We start from the raw sequence: 18,746 nt of genomic DNA, 5'->3' as shown, positions 1-18,746 counted from the left end.
AGTAAAAAGGTAGATGTAGCTTAGAAATGTCTCCGTTGGTTTTGCTGAAGCATGTGTCCCACTGTTTCTGGCTTTGCACTTGCTGTTCCCCTTCCCTGCTGTAGCCTGCTCTCTCTTTTTCTGGAAGGAGATGCCTCAGGCATTATGTACCATTGCACCTTATTCATCCATCTATTATTGCTCTTCTTATAGCATTTTAAGTCTCTTTACCTGCTCATTCTGACTTGGTGCTGAAGTACTTCAGTGGAGGGACATTTCAATTCGTTTTTATCTAGCAAGTGCTTGGCCCACAATATGCATTCAGACATATTTGCTAAATAAGTGATAGAAGCCCATGTTGTTCACCTTTTTGCCTAACCATATTTTCTCTCTTTTTAAAATCTTTCTTCATGCAGTGCCCTAACCATTTCTAATATTCAGGCTGGATCCACTGGAAATTGGGGCTGTCATGTCCAGACCAAGCGTGGGAACAATACAAGAACTGTCGATATCGTCGTATTAGAAAGCTCTGCGCAGTACTGTCCTCCCGAGAGGGTGGTGAACAATAAAGGTGATTTCAGGTCGGTGGCATGGAAAGTGTTGGAAAAGTCTGATTTGCCTCACGTCCCTTTTTGTCTGCAGAAGTTCCTGATTGGTCTCCTATCCTCTGTAAGAATATTAGAGAAATAGATGTGTATTTATATATATCTTTATCTAAGGACTACCCTGTACAACAGCAATTTCAGAATCATTTACAGAGAATAAAAAGAAAACAAAATACATTCCTGAACTTTATCTCAAGTCTGTTGACATATAAGTCTCTGAAGGTAGAGCCAGAAGTGTTCATTTTTAACAGGTGGTTTTGTTCAAAAAGTTAGAAGCCACTACTGTAGGGAGACTGGCAATTTTTCTAAAATAGTACAGAACTCAGACAGGCTAATGGGGTTTCCTGTTTTTGTTTGGGTTTTTTTTTAAGGGCTTTTTTTAATGGATGAACTTTGGAGGGTTTTGTATTGCTAAGTCACTTTTAACTTTTGGCATTGAAGTAGACACCGTTATCAAGAGAACCACGTCCAATTTTCCTCCCCAATTTGGGTCTTCTGTCAGTTAAACAAGAAGAACCAAAGCGGGTGAGACAGTTGTGTTTACCTTTTGTCCTTTTTTTTTTTTTTTTTTTTTTTTAATTCTCCTTGTCATGAGCCCAAGGAAATCAGCATTCATTATTGCCAATGGATGAGTCTTCGGGAAACGAAAGCTGTTGGCGGCCTGATACTTGGGACGCCATTGGTGCTGGACTGAGTTAACTTAAGCCGTATGAGTGAAGTGGTATTTTTTTCCTTAGGAAGTTTAGAGTTTGTAGCCTCTCTTTAGTTTCAAAGTTGCTTTAAACCATCTTTAAATATATTATTTACTTAATGTTTCCTTATGTTCAGGGTTTTAATAGTGAGTTTGTGGTTGACATAAATGAAGGGAGATGTGTTGCTTTTAAGAGCCATGGAAAGGTTGTCGAAGACCAGTTTGTACTGTTTGCGGTTGGTGCTGTTGCTGCCTTGTGGCTGTCAGCCCTATTTTTTTTTTTTTAATTTATTTTTTCAAGTACATTTGTCTCTGCCTACCCCCCACCACTTTCCCTTGCCCCCTCCCTCCTTCCCTCCCTCAGCTCTTCCCCTTTGGTTTTGTCCATGAGTCCTTGCTCTATGTTCCTTGACTTTCCCCTTCCCTTCCTTCTCCCCGCCCCCACTCCCTCCTTCCCTCTTGTCTCTGTTGGTTTCTTTTCCTTTCAGTGTTGCTGGTCTTATTTTCCTTGCATCTTTGTATTGTTGGTTAGGTTCCACTTATAGGTGAGATCATATGGTATTTGTCTTTCACCCGCTGGCTTATTTCACTTAGCATAATGCTCTGCAGTTCCATCCATTGTCAGCCCTATTTTTAAGGATAAGAAAATTCTGTGGTGTTAGTCTTTCAGGTCCAAGGTGGAGGAGCAATAACAACGTCTTTAGCTCAGCTACTTCTTCATTGTTTTTTACAAAATTATCTTTTTTTAATTTTCCTTGACATGAATGTAGAAATCAGCATTTATTATTGCTGGTGGGTATCTTTTTTTAAAAAAGATTTTATTTATTTTTTAGAGAGAGGGAAGGGAGGGAGAAAGAGAAACATCAGTGTCCTAGAGAAAATGATTGGCTCCCTCTCGCCCACCCCCACGTGGGGACCTGGCCTGCAACCCAGGCATGTGCCCCGAGCTAGAATCAAACAAGTGTCCTTTCAGTTTACAGGCCAGCGCTGAGCCACACCAGCCAGTGTGTGGCTTGGTGGTATCTTTTCAATGGATTAATGGTTAATCTATAATAATTGTATACCTTAAATTGAAATAGATAACATTTGTTAATTTTGTTACATTCAAAATCTTTTATTAAATAATCATAATATGATGTTTTTTGCTTATGACAGTTTCTATTTTTACTTACAGTGTTTGAGTGTTGTATATGTTTAAAAATAGAAGAGGATTCTAATTTTTAACTGATTAATGAATTATTTATCTTTTGACATGCCTTAAGTTATTATTCAGTTTAACTTCCACTGCATTAATAAGAATTTCACTTGGTGTGGCTTGGTCTATTTACCCAAATTTTGGTCTTTTTAAAAAACATGTTCTAATCCTGGATTTTCCTCCACTATTGCTTTTTCTTATGCCCTTTCGCCTTCCTGTGCCCAGGTGGCCCCGGACGTTGGCGGGCATCACTGCCTACCTGCAGTGCGCTCGGAACGCCCACGGCAGCGGCATCTATCCCGGAAACCCGCAGGATGAGAGGAAGGCTTGGCGCAGATGTGACCGAGGCGGCTTTTGGGCAGATGATGACTACTCTCGCTGCCAGTATGCAAACGATGTCACTAGAGTTCTTTATATGTTTAATCAGGTAACTAGAAAGTCTTCAGATTTCCTGAAGTTGTTAATAAAACATGGTATTCAAACCAAATACGTAAGACCATTTTTCAAATATTAGTCAAGCATATGCATATGGTGTTTATGCTTCACGTGACTGACCTGCCTTGGGAATAAGGTCTCGTCTTCTCAGCGGGTATTCAAGGCCCTCAGTGGTGTCACTCTTTCCTGTCACTGCCTGGCATTGTGCCTTTCTTTGGATATCTTTATTATCTGTATCCACCAGACAGAATTGCAGCCATCCTTCACGTCTACCCAGGAAGCCACCTTTTGGGTTCCTTTAGCAATCCCTTTGTCACAAGCGACCCTTTGTTTTACTTGTACCTCTCAGAAGCCTTTTCCCGTCTCTGCTTTTATGTGTCTTTTATAAACCACACCAGATTACAACCAGCTGGAAGATAATTCTGCGTTACACATTTTCTTAGGATCCTTAGCACCTAATAGACCCTTTTTGCAATGATCGGTGCCAAGTCATGTTTTTAAGTCAATAAGTAAACAAATGTAAAACATTGATGGCAGTACTTGGTGATACAGGTAAGTGCTAAATAAGTGGTTCCTGTTCCTGTTCAGGGAGGTATTGATTCCTCCCAGCTGGAACACTCAGGGAAGGCTTTACCAAGCAATTGGGATTGAGTTTGTGCAGAATTTGGATCAGCGAAGAGGAGGAGGTGGAGCAGCATGTTTATATGATGTAGTTTTATGTATTATCATTCATTCCAAGTTTTAAAAAAATTCCCTTCAGTTTTGTTTCCATTAAAATTTTATTTTTCTCAGGTTTGAAAAAGCATTTTAAGGAGGGCATGGTGAGTAAATATTAAAAGTTTGACTTCATTGCAGTGTTTTGAAATGCAAAGAAAAAAATGTCAAAAATTTTGTTGATCAATTTGCTAAGGGCTTCTTTTTGTCTTGTCTTTGTAGATGCCTCTCAATCTTACCAATGCTGTGGCTACAGCCAGGCAATTACTGGCTTACACTGTGGAAGCAGCCAACTTTTCTGACAAAATGGATGTTATATTTGTAGCTGAAATGATAGAAAAATTTGGAAGATTTACCAAAGAGGAAAAATCAAAAGAGGTATTTTTCTGGTATCAAGTGGTTTGTGTATCACCAGTTAACAGATGGTCATGTGATAGACCTGAATCTCTATTTTTTAAAATTTTATTTATTTATTTATTTATTTTTAGAAAGGGGAAGGGAGGGAGAAAGAGAAGGAGAGAAACATCGATGTGTAGTTGCTTCTCACACACCCCCTACTGGAGACCCGAACTTTGAGTGGGAATTGAACTGGTGACCCTTTGGCTTGCCGGCTGGCACTCAGTCCACTGAGCCACACCAGCCAAGGCTTCAATTTTTAAATAGAACCTTTAATTTAATCTCTCTTTTTAAAGCCTGTTTATGTTTGCTGTATTTGAACTAAATAAATATACTTTTCACATCAAAAATTGTCATTGAGAAACTCATAGTCATACTTTTGCTGGGAGGCTTAGAGGTGAACTATCAGGTCTTGGAAACTGAGGTACCAAGATGTGGCATAGCCTGGAGGGAGCAAGGGAGAACATTCGCTCCACGTTGTGGGGCAGCCTGGGTGTCTGTGTTGGGCTTTCCAGGTTTCTCTTCTCCATGTGGCCCTCCATTCACTCTTATTAATCAGGTTCAGTCATACAGAGTAATCAGGTTCAGTCGTACAGATGGTGTGTTAAGTTGCTTAATTCCTTTTGTAATGTCCTGGAGAAATGCAAGTCAGTTTTAGGAACTTTCTTGAAATTTCAAATGATTGGAATGTATCAGTTATGAAAATTTAGTGGCTTTCAAAAGTACTACATTTTAGCAGGCCCTTTTTGAAAGCTCTGATACGCTTGCCCAAGTGATGTTTGCCCTTTAGGGGAAAATATTGACAACAGCACTTTCCAGAATGAATGACCAGCAAATCATGCTTTGAATGAGTCTGAAGATGGAGATTAACGTATTCTTAAATTTTACGTTTCCAGCTACATGAGAACTTTCTATATACCGTTTCCTTTGTGATGTAATTATTTATATAAAATGAATTTTAGAGGTAGAATAAACCTAGGTCAGGTCATAAACTGAAGCCTAAATAAAATTAAATGTTTTTTTCCTAAGATTAGACGGCTAGGTTAGGGCAGGGCTGTAAACAGAAGCCAAGAGCCTTGCCTATCTAATCCAGGTTCCCTGCAGTTTCACATTTCCTTTCTAATACAGTGTTGCCCTGTCGTGATAAAGTACTCAGTACACAACCTTGAAAGATCTACCAAAGTAAATTTCCTTAGGGAAAGTGCTGTGCTGAACAAACTCTATGTGTAAAACATGTCAGATTCATTAGGATGTTAAAAAATAAAAAACGAAGCCTTGTTTTTCTTCGTCATTTAAGCAAGGAATTTTTTTGGTACAATATCTATAAAAGTCTTGCATTTTAGAGAGAAGTCCTGGAAGCGCAACCCTAGTACATTAGGCGCTCTACTTGATATGATGTAGCTGTTAAAAGAAGGAAAATAGATATAGGTATATAAATAGCACTCAGGTGTAGACGCACCACTTGATAATGAGGTAACGTGTCAGTGTTGTTATCTGAGCTTGAGACCACAGTTTTGTAACGAGCTCTCCCGCTTTTTTATTATGTCCCTGGGCCACAGCTTGCTCCCTGTGGTAAGTTTCCTCAGCCCTGGGAGAAGCTGTCTGGATTCTGGCTCTGGGGTAATTCTGCGCTCCATTGTTGAGTATAATCACAGGTTCGCTACCCACATGATTACAAACCATTCATGGAAGTGGGATGTTCTGAGTCACTGGAGTAATTGGAATGACATTTGGAATGTGCACACTGAAAAAGATTTTGTCACCATACAATACATATTTATCCCATGCCCCCCTGTCTTGATGTGAGGGCCCTTTGCTCACCTCCCAGCTTGTGAAGAGCCGTGCGGTGCCCAGAGGTGTACATTTCACCGTGTTTGCTAGTGTGTGTGTGTGAATGGTCTGCCGCTTTGGAATGTGCTTCGGGGAAAGTGTCTTGTTGGTGACTGCGGGTCACTTTGGTTTCATGAAACATTAATCAGCCTTGGGCCCTTTATTTTAAAAATGGAATGATACCTGCCCTGCTTAACTTACAAAATGTGTGTGTACAAGTGAGAAAATACAGGTGAAACCATTTTTGTGCAATAGTTGGCAAAGCTAGGATGTGATTTTATAGGGTTAGGAAATTTAACATCTGATGATCTCAGAAGCTAAGAATGAGGTCCTTAAAAAAAAATCAGAAAAATGTTTGTTGCTTCTCTAAAAACTTACAGTTTGATGTAGAGTACTGTCACTTTCACCCATTGACATGGAACGTAAAGTTTGAATTATATTGTCTTTGGAAACAAATGATGGCAACTAATTAAGTATAAATAGGAGAAACAGAGGGAAATATTCAGGACTGAAAAAATAAAGTACGAATGTCATATTACTCATGACACAGTGACAGACCTCCTGTCTGATTCTTTGGAAAGTTCAACTGAAGGCTGTAATTTTCACTGTTTATTAGTATTGGAAAATGAAATCTTGAGGGTTAAGGAAGGACTCAATTTTTAAAATACTACTACAACATAAAATTATGCTAAGGTATCCTAAAATGCATATAGCTTAATTGGACAAATAATTAAATTGATTTTTGTCTTATGTCCAAAAAGTTACCCTGCTGTGGGTAATGTCATAGGTGAAATATTGTGAGGCAGTTACCTTTTAACCTGAGATTCAATCTCAACAACAGAAGCCAGTATTCCGTGGTCAGGGTGGATACTAAAAGCCATCACGCTGCCAGGTCTAAGTGGTATATTTAGTGGGGTCTTAGGAAAACAGCTGAAGGGTGTCTGTCAGGCAGCATAAGCATCTGTTCCATATTTAGGAGAGTGATGAAAACATTATGTATCCATTTCAGTAGATGAGAAAGTATTAGAGATCAGATTTGGTTGTATTCCAGTCCCTTTGCTGTGCTCCAGGTGAAGGATGGCAGTGAGGTGCTCATGTGACCCTAGGTTACTACAGAGTTCATCTGGCACATTTTTATGTACAGCTTTAAAAAAGTATATATAAAGTTCTTTTATTTATTCATTTTAAAATGTCATTTCTTCTGTTTTGGCTGTTATGTTCTTGTTTATTTTCTGATTTTCTGATTCTTTTTGTCCTTCCTTCATCTTGTCAGACTTTTCTGTATTGTTACCTAGTTTAAAATCTTTTCCTCTGGGTTTAACTTTTTAACAGTTTTTTACAAATTTTATTTTTTTATTGGAAAACTGTAAAAGTATAGGAGGCAGAATGTTATGGTTACTATCTATGTTTTATCTGTCACCTTCAACAGTTTTCAGTATTTACCAGTCTTATTTCATTCATCCATTTATTTCCTTTGCCCTCCATCCCTCCCTCATTTTTCATCTTCCTCCCTCCCTCCCTTCCTCCTTCTCTCTTTGTCTCTGTCTCTCCCCCCCGCCCCTTCCCTCCACTCTTCCCTTCCTCCCTCCACCCTTCTCCTTCTTTTGTTTTTTCTTTCTTTCTCTGGATCATTTAATAATGAATTCTGTATGTCATATGTTATCCATAAGTTTTCTGCAATATATGGAACCTTAAAATAGAACCATGATATTGTTATTGTGTCACCAAAATGAGCCTGTAAGTCCTTACTTAATATCATCAACTATCTAGTCCATGTTCAATTTTCCTTGATTTTTTTTTAATATAAACCTTGTTCCTGGTTACCTTATTTGGCATGTGGAATTCTATGGACAGACACTTACATCACCAGGAAATAACAATCAGTTTCTCTGTTCCTATACAAAATGGTTTTGGTTTTTGTTCTGGTTCTACATGGGTGATAACAGATACTAATGTGAATGGTCTAATTGATTATTAAGGGTGATATTTGTTTGATTCTGCCAAGCGCTGAGCGTCTGTTTCAGGGTAATGCGTTGCTTTGACATTAGTTCTTAGCTTGAAGGTTTTCAGACCATGGAAGTCAAGTGAAGTCTGACCTCAGTCCCATGTGAAGGTCAACTTGAGTTTACAAGTAGTCAGGGAAGTGACTTTTTACCTCCTCCTCCCTTGGGCCAAAGTCAAGACAGACATGTTTCAAATTTCCTCACAGACCACTTTCTCTGTGGGGCCGATTGCATGCTGGTTTGCCCTGACCCTGAGGTATCCTCTTTGGTTATCAGCTCCATGCGCCAGCCTTCTCCTGTAAGGCCTGTGTTGGTGGGTCCCAGGCCCTGTGCGGACGTCACAGCATAGTCACAGAATAGTCCCTGGTCAGCTGGGGCCAACCTCAGAGTTTCCACGTTGGCATCTGGAGGAGTCTTTGTTTCCTGCCTGGTCAGTGGTGCATTTAAAAAGATAACTTCTTCCCCTTCAGCATTTTTCTCTTTTAGCAGGAGAATTGTCCAGAGGACTTGCCGTATATTACCATGTATAATGTACACTTCTGGGCCCAAATTTTTGAGGGGAAAAAAACAATGCACATTATACATGGGTAGTACCTGAAATACCTTGTATCTGTTCTTGTGTTTTGTAATTATTTGTTCCATAAAATCTCTTGTACCATAATATGTTAAAAAATAAATGCTAAAATTTCTTTATAATGTAAAAAACAAGTATCTAAACATAATAGTTGAATTAAAAAATTAAAAGATTTTTTTTCTGAAAAGTTTGGGCCAAAAACATGGATGCACATTATACATGAGAGCACATTATATATGGCAAAATACGGTAGTTCGCCATTCTTTCAGAAAGGGAGATGCACATATATTTTTGTAATCAGAAGGAAGCAAGATCTGCTTCCAGTGGGAGAATTGAAGGAATCTTAGAAGTTAAACTTTTCTATTTGCTGTGAAGGCGTAGCTGAGGTTGGTGTCCATGAAATCCTGCCTCTCTTGACTTGTTACCGCCCATGTTCCTAGAACTTGTCACAAAAGCAACTTCGTCTCCCTGTAGGAAATGTTCCCTTTCTGTTGATAATTGTAAAATTACTTTTATTGCCTTGACTAGAAGCCTATCAAGAACCAACCTTCCCCGGTCACAGCAGCTTTGCCATTGATGAATATGTTTAACTTGTCTATGTCTCTTTTCTCTTTCTCTCTCTCTCTTTCTCTTTTTTTAATCTTTACCCAAGGATATGTTTTTTGATTTTAGAGAGGGAGGAAGAGGAAGAGAAAGAGAGAAACATTGATTGGGTGCCTCATGCACATGCCTCCACCAGGGGGTCTGGGGCTTAAACCTGCAGCCGTTGGGCGTACGGGATGATGCTCCAACCAACCGAGCTGCCTGGCCGGGGCTCCTCTTCTTCTCTCATGTCTGTATTTCCCACTCTTTATTTATGTGTTCTTAGTTTAAAATGATTATTTTTAAAATTTTGCTAGGGTGCCTCAAATCCTTTCTGGAATGTAGTGAAGAATAAATGCAACATTATTTTCAGCATCTCAGCTTTCCCCTCTTCCTTTCTCACCTGTGTCTCCAGTTCCATCATCATCATCTTCCTCCTCCTTCCCTTTACCTTACTATACCTCAGTAAAACCGGAGGTTTATTGTTTGCCATAGGTCCCGATGGTTATCCTAATGAACCCCTTGTTGACCCTCGACAGCCCATCCAAGCCAGCTGCTGAGAAGCCAGTAGTGGAATTGTAACACCCACAGGACACTGGAGCTTCTTAAGAGTGACATGAATACACCTTTAAAACTTGACTTTCACAAAAGAGCAGTTTCTTCATTAAAAGTAATCAAGATAATAACATACCTTAAGATAAGCCTCTCAATGTGATAATTTGTAACTAGGAGAAAATAATGAAGAATACTTGAACTTTAATAATATCAGCTGCTATTATTGTTATTATTTAGTCAAGTTGGGACTTCATGTCAGTTCCTGTGGTTCCCGTTTCCATCTTAGCTGTCTCAAAACAACTGCCTCGCTTGCTGCCTCACCCACACTTGTATCTGTAATTCTTGCTTTTCTGGTATTAGAATCAACAAGATACCCCCTGCTGCTGGAGACTTGAAAGTGGAAGTGTGGGGAGGGGTCCACAGCAGTCTAGCTTCCTTGTTTTTTCCTCAAATAAAAGAAAAAGACACAGATTGCTTAGTGAAGGAATTTGTGGTCGCCTTTTTTCCGCCGCCTCCTAATTTACTATGGATTGAGATGTTCCAAGTAGTTTTCATAAGGTTCTTGATCTCATTTTACAAATGAGCACACTGAGTCTTGGAGAGGCAAATAATTTGCTTGTGGACATCTAACCTGTGACAGAGTTGAAATCTTAACCCAGGAACATTTAACTTCTAGACACACAAACATTCTGCCTTCACCACTATGTTATACTCCTACCACATTAAAAGGAAATGTCAAGTTCAGTTTATGTAGTATCTTGGATATTTCATATGCTAGCCTAGCAAACGCATGAAATTTACAGGTGATTTTGGTCTACTTTTGATCAGAATTCCAAACGTATCTACAAGGGTAGGCAAAAGTAGGTTTACAGTCGTGACTGCGTGAGACAGTTTATTCAGCTAGTGTAATTATCATAACCTGTGTGTCTCTTGTCCTACGAATAACTTGTGCCCACTGCTGTATGGAGGAGAACAAGAGCTGTCCTGTCTCTTAAAACAGATGACATTTAACATTTCCATTTTTATGAACGTGGCATTTTCATCCTTTGCCCTTTATCTTTGATCAAGTGTGTTCACATGTATTTTCATTTGATCCTGGCCGCTGCGTGGGACAGGTGGCTGAGCAGGTGCGTGATTCCTCCTGACCTTCTGCGGCTGCGATGGCCTTCAGGGAATGAGGTCAAGGGGACATAAATGCCTTCTCATGCTGGCTGCAGTTTTTAAACTCTCCTTGCGTATCAGGTTTCAGGAATACTTTTTTAGTCCACTGTAATTTTTCATGCACTGTTATTCCTTTTGTGTCCTTTTTGTCACTATGAAGGATTCGGCACGGCTTCCGGAACCCAGCTACACAAGCATACAACATTTTATGATCGCCTGCTCTAGGGAAGTTGTTGGCATCAAATCTTTTTCCTTCGTTCGTAGCCATTTAGAATGAAATAATGAGAAACACAGCTTCTTCCCAGCGTAGACGATCACTCTAGTCAACTGCATACCTTCTTAGAGATATTTCTTTTCCTCACATTTCATTAACACCTTAAGTTCCATCACCGGCATTACTGAGTGAGCCATGGAAGCAGTCCTTTGATCCTATAATCATCATAGTTCTCAGTAGAGATCTGTATCTGTCAGGTCTCATGTTGCATCTTCATAAAGTTTGTACATTTAAAACTTTAAAAAAATATAAAACCACAAGCCTGTTGGTAATTGTGCTAATCTGCAAATGCTTTCTTAGAGTAGAATCAATGTTTTCCCTGTAGGTTTTCTTTTTAGTTTTTGTAGCCAAATGGGGATCTCTTTCTGAGAGCCAGAGAACCTATTTTACCACATCATCTCTTTTACCCTATTTATTTTTGTATAAACATTTGAAATACCAACAGGTAAAAATAATAAAGAAAAACATAGCCAAATTATTTCAGCTTCCCTGAATTCCTACTGAGGGGTGGTGGCTATTTTTCTAATTGCTGAATACACAGCTGATTGACATATTCAGTAATTGACATATTGGAGACACTACCTTTCTTCATAACTTCATAACTTCAGAAAGAGAGGCTTCTGTTAGAATGAAATTCAGCCCCGTGCCTGTTTGTTAGAAATCAGTTGTTGGGTGCTAGTGTCCCATGAACTGTGCCGGCAGGCTTGGGGTTCTGCAGAGCTGCATTATAGACTCTTCCTCATTTTCTGGTCAGTCGATGCTGTTAAATTCTTGAGTTTGAGGGAAATGCCATTTGAGAATGTGCGAGTCCACTAAAATAAGGTGTTTGAATTAAATTTCATTACTCTTCCTTATATATTACTTGGCTCATTTCCTTCATTGCAGTTATAATCTAAACTACTTTTTAAAAATGTATTTTTTTCATATTTTCTTCACTAGATTATAAGCTCCAAAATAGAGCTCGTGTGTTTTTCCCAGTGTTTAGGACAGTGTCTGTCTCACCTTGGTCCTTGGTAAATATTGAGTCAGTGCGTGAATGAATATTGTGTACCTATCGGCTTTTATTCCAGGGGTTATACCAGTGAATGAGGGTAGGACATTGAGTTGCCTCTGCCCTCAAGGTGTTTATATTGAAAATAAAATAAGAATTGTGAAACATTTTATGAAGGGCAGTGCAAAGTCAGTAAACTGATTTTTTAATTGGATGAGGAGAAGGAGGCAGTTTTGCTGGGTGCATGGGTCCTGTTTATGTATGAACACAGATTTTAAAAAATGCCCCCTTTCTAACACTTCTAGAGCCTGCCGCCTTCAGAGAGAGCCTGTATTGTGATTCAAGTGGTTAAAAAAAAAAGGGCAATAAAATTACAAGGAGAGCTCACATTTTTTGAGTGCTTGCCACATGCCAGGCATGGTTTCAGGAGTCTTATGAGTGTTATTGGAACTTAATCTGCACAATATTCATAACATATGGGATTGTTACTGTCCACATGACACAAATAAAGACAGGTACGAGAGGTTAAGTGGCCAGCGCAGCCAGGGGTCAGGGCTTGAAGTCCTGTCCTTCACCCCAGTTCTTACTATAGTTATTTCACCCCGTGGTTCCAGGGTTGGTATCGGGTGGATTTCCACAGGCCCATCTTTGTGAAGGACTCTGGGTGGGATAGACTGAACTTTTTCCAAATCCACCTCAGCCCTCGTAATTATACATCCTGGGAAGATGAGTGGATGCAGAACGGGTTGGGAAGCTCACCTGGGATCTTCTGCGATGATCAAAAGACTTCGACTGAAACAGCCTTGGCTTTCTGGCTTGGTTGTGGGGCCTCGCACCTTTGATGCTTATGTCTTGATTAGAGAACCAGCCAGTTTCTAAATCCTCTGATCCCTCCCCTGGAATGCTTTTGTTGTGTTCTTTCTGCTGTAGATCTCCTCAATACCAACCCCCCTTGACACCGGTCTGTCTCATTAGCCCTGCACGTTCAATGCATTTCTCTGACATGGGACTTACTAGTCGGTGTCAACAACAGTCCATGGACATTTCACTGGCATTGCTGACAGATGCTTACATCTGTAAGTTATGAACTGAGCTAATGAAAAGGATTCAGTAAATGAGTTCTTTTCATTAGCTCATTTTATAACTCAATAAAACAAGCAACGCAAAAGTGAGCACTTCTTCGGATCCCTTCATTCACGGCACTGGGTCTTAAAGGGAAGGGCAAGATCATTCGAGGTAGAGAAGCTGCACGTGCAAAGACACGTGATGGCCCTGCATAGATGGGGGACCTCCTGTGGCTGGACACATCTAGAGTTTTGAATAGCCCTGGATACTAAAGAACTGGCAGTGGATATTTCTTAATAATATACTAAGCTAACACTTACAAAGAAGTGTTCATAAATGGTTTTCCACACAAAGAGTTTAGATCTTTTTATTTTGGGATCGTATGATGTTTTTTCTGTCCTCTTGCTTAATATGTCTTTTCCCCCCTTTTCTATTTGAGTACCACTGGCCAGTCTTTTCATGAATGATTTGGTGGTTACTAAGTGCACTGTTTTGACCTAAATATTTCCAAACGGCCACAGTCAAATGTGCAGTTATATCCACAGAGGGTTTCATGGGAAGCAAGTACAGAGCCTGTTAGGTTTTCATTGGAAAATTTAGACTATGGGCCTATCTCAGTGTCTTGTGAGGATTTCGATGGCGTAAAGCAGCCTGTGTTAGACGCCTCCTTTCTCTCCTCATGCCCGCCAGCTCGGTGACGTGATGGTCGACATTGCGAGCAACATCATGCTGGCCGATGAGCGTGTCCTGTGGCTGGCGCAGCGGGAGGCGAAAGCCTGCAGCCGGATAGTCCAGTGCCTCCAGCGCATCGCTACCCACCGGCTGGCAAACGGAGCGCATGTTTATTCCACAGTAAGCACAACGTTATTCTACAATCTAAGAAAAGAAGTTGTAAGCTTAAAAAAAATTTTTTGAAGGGACCTTGTCCATATGTGCTGCTTAGAATGTTGCCTAGCCTGTGGAGTAGGCATGGACTTCACCATCCTTACAAATGGAAAGAGCAGTGTGGTCCTTAGAGCTTACAGTAAATGCCGTCATCTTCCTGCGATGAAAGGCTAGTCACTTCCCGTGCCCTCTCTCGTGAGGTTCGGTGGTGGGAGTGGCGCTGGCAGTCCTGCAGACGTGGGTGTGGCAACTGGGTCAACCTGTTCTGCCTTTGGCGGACCCCTGAGTTCTGTGTCACTCTTGAATTTCTTAAAATTTGGGGGGGCAGGTACCATCTTTTTCAGTGATTTTCTGGCTTAATTTGAACATCTGTTCATCTACTACTATTTAGACTAGCACTTCCATTTCTTTTATTTTTTTATTTTTTAATTGAATTTATTGGGTGACATTGGTTAATAAAATTACGTGGGTTTCAGGTATACAATTCTGTATGACATCATCTATGTATTGTACTGTGTGTTCACCACCCCAAGTCAAATCTCCTTGTATCGCCATTTAATCCCCCTCGATCCTCTCCTGCCCCCCACTTTCCCTCTGGTAATCACCATACTGTTGATGGCGTATTCTGTGTATATGAGGGCTTTTTTTTCTTAATCCCTTCACCTTTTTCATACAGCCCCCCAACCTCACCTCTGACAGCGTCAGTCTGTTCTCAGCATCTATGAGTCTGTTTCTATTTTGTTAGTTTATTTTGTTCAGTAGATATCACATATAAGTGAAATCATATGGTATTTGTCTGTCTTTGACTGCTGTATTTCACTTAGCATAGTGTTCTCGAGATCCATCCATGGTGTTGCAAAGGGTAAGATGTCCTTTTTTATGGCTGAATACTATTCATTGTGTAAATGTACCACAGCTTTTTTTATCCACTCATGTTTTGATTGGCATGTGGGTTGCCTCCAAATCTTGGCTATTCTAAGTAATGCAGCCACAAGCATAGGGGTGCATTAGATTCTTTCAAAATAGTGCTTCGGGTTTCTTTGGATATATTCCCAGAAGTGGAATCGCTGGGTCATAGGCAGATCCATTTTTAATTTTTTGAGGTAACTGCACACTGCTTCCCACAGTGGCTGCACCAGGCTGCAGTCCCACTGGCAGTGCACTAGGGTTCCCCTTCCTCCACATCCTCGCCTGCACTTGCTGTTTGTTAAGGATGGCCGTTCTGACAGGTGTGAGGTGATATCTCATTGAGGTTTTAGTGTGCATTTCTCTGATCTTTAGTGACATTGAGTATCTTTTCATTTGCCATCTGTATGTCAGTTTTTTAATTTGCCAATTTTTTAATTTGATTATTTTTTGGAGTGTTGAATTGTATACATTCTTTATAAATTTTGAATATTAACCCCTTATCAGAGTTAATATTCATTGTGTTATTGAGAATATGTTCTCCCATTCAGCTTCTTCCAATTTTCTGAGTACAAGTCTTTTACATCCTTGGTATTTTTCCTAGGTATGTTTTTTTGGGGGTGGTGCAATTGTAAATGGAATTGTTTTCTTAGTTTCCCTTTCTGATGATTAATTATCAGTATGTAAATGCAATTGATTGCTGTGTAATTATTTTGTATACTGCTACTTTACTGAATGTGTTTATCAGTCTTAGTAGTTTTTTGGTGGGATTTTAGGCTTCACTGTATACTGTGTAATGACAGAAGCACCTTTGGAATGAATGTGTAAAATTTTTACCTGTGCAGCTTAATGCAAAGAGCTAACTAGATCGTGCTGTAAGAGAAAAAAGTGAGTATGTCATGAAGTGCTGAACAAGGCGACTTTTGAGTGTATCTCCCAAACCTCTCTTACTCTTCCTATACTGTGATCATTAACAGGGGTCCACCGATATCTCTAGCTGATTTTTTTTTTATAACACACCTCCATTTTTAGCTCGCAGTTTTCTGCAAAGTGCTCTTTAAATTATTTTTAATTGACTTTGAATTTGTCTGATCCTCCACATTTCATGACCTGTTCTTTTTCCTCTTCACTGATATCTCTATATTTTGGGACATTCTTTTGTTTCCAGCATCTTTTTTTTTTTTTTTAAATCTGCTATCTATCGACAGAGTCATTGTTCTGTAAGAACCTGGGTTCTTTGTTTAGTAAGAACCTGAGTTCTCTTTTAATTTATGTACTGTGCTGCATGTTTGAAAATTCTTTGAAAGGGCCTTTTTTTCCTCCATTTAATAAATGTTGTATAACGTCTGTTCCGTTGACTTGAAGTATTCGCCCAACATTGCTCTGGAAGCATATGTCATCAAGGCCACCGGCTTCACCGGCATGACATGTACCGTGTTCCAGAAAGTGGCCGCCTCTGACCGCACAGGCCTTTCTGACTATGGGAGGCGGGATCCGGATGGAAACCTGGATAAGCAACTGAGCTTTAAGTGCAATGTTTCAAATACATTTTCAAGTCTGGCACTAAAGGTATGTTATAGTCTATAATCACTTAAGACCTTTTACAGTTAGAATAGGATACTCAAAATGTTTTACTTTTCAAAATAAACTTATTAAAAGTTCTTTTGGGGGAGAGGATATTGATACTCCTTTTGCTGTTGTTTTAAAAATGAATTCAGACCAGGAAGGGACACATGATGACTTTCATGAGCCTAGGCATTTTTGCCCTTTGGACTCCTTTCTCTACACAAAAATTATCAAAGTTCTATTTTATGACTGCAGTGGTAAGAAGATATATTTAATATGTAACATATATTAATATTACATATTAAAACATTTTCTTTGACCTTAAATTTCATTTTTATTGCTCCTGATTTTAAAGATATGAAAGCATTTTGTGCCCTTGGCTTTGTGCCTATTGGACCTAATGGAAAATCGGCCTTGAGACAGGCCAGTTAATCAGGCAACCTGTATATCAAGGTTTTTGGCAAGGAAGTCAAATGTGATATGTCTCAGAAAGTGTGTGTGTTTATTACAGCGAGCAAAATTAAAAGCATTGTTATTGATTATTAAAATTTGGGGTTTAGAAGTGTTTCATTAAACTACATTGAAGCAAATAGTGGGGATATAATACAGCCCGTAATGGAACCACATTTTTTCCTTTGGCTTGGTGTGGCCATGTGTAACTGTGTGCTCTGTGGATTTTAATTACTAAGTATTTTCTTTGTTTCTGTCTTGTTTCTGAAGTATATCACAAACGAGATTGCAGTCACTTTGATGTCTGCATAGTAATTCATAGGTGTTAGCTATGTGAATAAACACATTCATAGGTGTTAGGTGTTGATGCATTGTGGGAGCTCAGCACATATTGAATGAATGAATGAATGAATGAATGAAAGAAAAATTAATGTATTTCGTCGTTTCTTACCTGGTGACCTCCTTAGGAAAAGCCAATTTGCTGAATTTAGAAAGAGCCTGTTTCCGCCACCACGCAAGACAATCTGAACTAGGTCAGAATGTCTAAGGGTCATATATTTACTTGGTTCCATATACTCGGAGGAAAAGTGCCAAGAGGTATTTGTTATTCTTTTCTCTGTGAGAGCACTTGGCACACTCAGCAATGGTACTGTAGACCTGCTCCTTTCCTTACTACATTTTTTATTGGTAAAAACATACCACAAAAGGACTAGAGACAGCATCACAGATAATAAGCCCATGAGAGAAAGGTGTGTGTGTTTGAGGAGCACTTAAAATTGAAGAATCCTTTTATCTTAAGGGATTGTAGTTGGTAGAAAAGGATTTAAAAATGTTGAAACCCTATATATTTAATCAGTTTTACAACCTACCCCTCTGGGTCAGAAAAGTTCCTACTTTCCTGAAATAGAAAGCTTTAAATCAACACTCAAATTTGTCAGTCTTGTACTATTTTATCCATTTAACATCATCTTGTGACCAGAAACCAAGGACACATTATACTACTATTCATGTTTCATGTGTGGACATGATTAAACTGAGTGAAAGAGGAATGTCTTCTGTGACACAAAATTAGTTATATTTTAATGTAAATAGCTCAAAATTCTTTAGCACATTAACAGGAAAGTTTATATTTTAAACTTTATCCTAGGACAATTTATATGCTTTGTGTGTGTGCCTTTTTTTTAAGTCCCTTGAATATAGCACTAACTAGACAACTTGAACACCCAATAATTGATTATACTACCCTACAGTGGGAAAATATACCAGCCTAGGAAATTAAGCCCATATAAATGCAGTCCTTAGCAACATAGGAGCCTTACTTGACTTGCTTTCTACATGTTTCTTGAATCTCTCTCTGTTTACTCACCATGACAGCCTGGTTTGGGTGGACTTCAGTCCTATGTTGACCAAAGCATTGTTACCTATTGAGCCTCTATGTTTCCAGAGTGTTCCTTAAAAATTCATCCTTCTCATATAGATTAGCCTACCTGAGGCTGCTATTTGGCCAACATGCACCAATGCAACCATGCCCATTAGTAAATATGAAATACTCCCTGGCCTTTACAAGTAGCTGCTGCCACAGTCTCCTGAGTGGCTCTGCAGCCCTGCTGTCCCTTCTGCTGGGGACATGGCCCAAATGTGTTTGGTGCCTGTAGAGCAGAGGGCATCTCAGAGCCTCCCCCTCTGCAGAGGTTGTTCTGATGGTCAGTGTGTGCATCACTTCAGGATGTTCATATTGTGAACATTATCCTAGGTCTCCCCTACATGGAAATTGACCTCGTACCTCCCCTTATAAACACTTCCTGTCTCTGTAGGCTGGCTTTCGGTTGGCTTCATCATTTGGCATTTATCCCTTGCTCCATGTCTCTTCCTACCTCCTCTTCCTTTTG

At 39.6% G+C, this 18,746-nt stretch overlaps 1 protein-coding gene across 1 annotated transcript in view; it reads left to right on the top strand.

Moving 5' to 3' along the window:
* The window catches only part of ADGRA3 (adhesion G protein-coupled receptor A3), a 102,749-nt gene that overhangs the window by 54,731 nt on the left and 29,272 nt on the right, over positions 1 to 18,746 (top strand). The window contains exons 8-12 of the mRNA XM_054581992.1: positions 396 to 560; positions 2,696 to 2,897; positions 3,842 to 3,997; positions 13,741 to 13,902; positions 16,207 to 16,410. Of these exons, the coding sequence (XP_054437967.1) occupies positions 396 to 560; positions 2,696 to 2,897; positions 3,842 to 3,997; positions 13,741 to 13,902; positions 16,207 to 16,410 (889 nt within the window). The remainder of the gene's footprint in view (positions 1 to 395; positions 561 to 2,695; positions 2,898 to 3,841; positions 3,998 to 13,740; positions 13,903 to 16,206; positions 16,411 to 18,746) is intronic.

The sequence above is a fragment of the Pteronotus mesoamericanus genome, unplaced genomic scaffold, assembly GCF_021234165.1.
Source record: "Pteronotus mesoamericanus isolate MK-2021 breed Mesoamerican mustached bat unplaced genomic scaffold, CSHL_Meso_final contig_68, whole genome shotgun sequence".
Lineage (NCBI taxonomy): Eukaryota > Metazoa > Chordata > Mammalia > Chiroptera > Mormoopidae > Pteronotus > Pteronotus mesoamericanus.
Note: the sequence above shows the minus strand (reverse complement) of the source record. Positions and strands in the feature narration are given on the sequence as shown.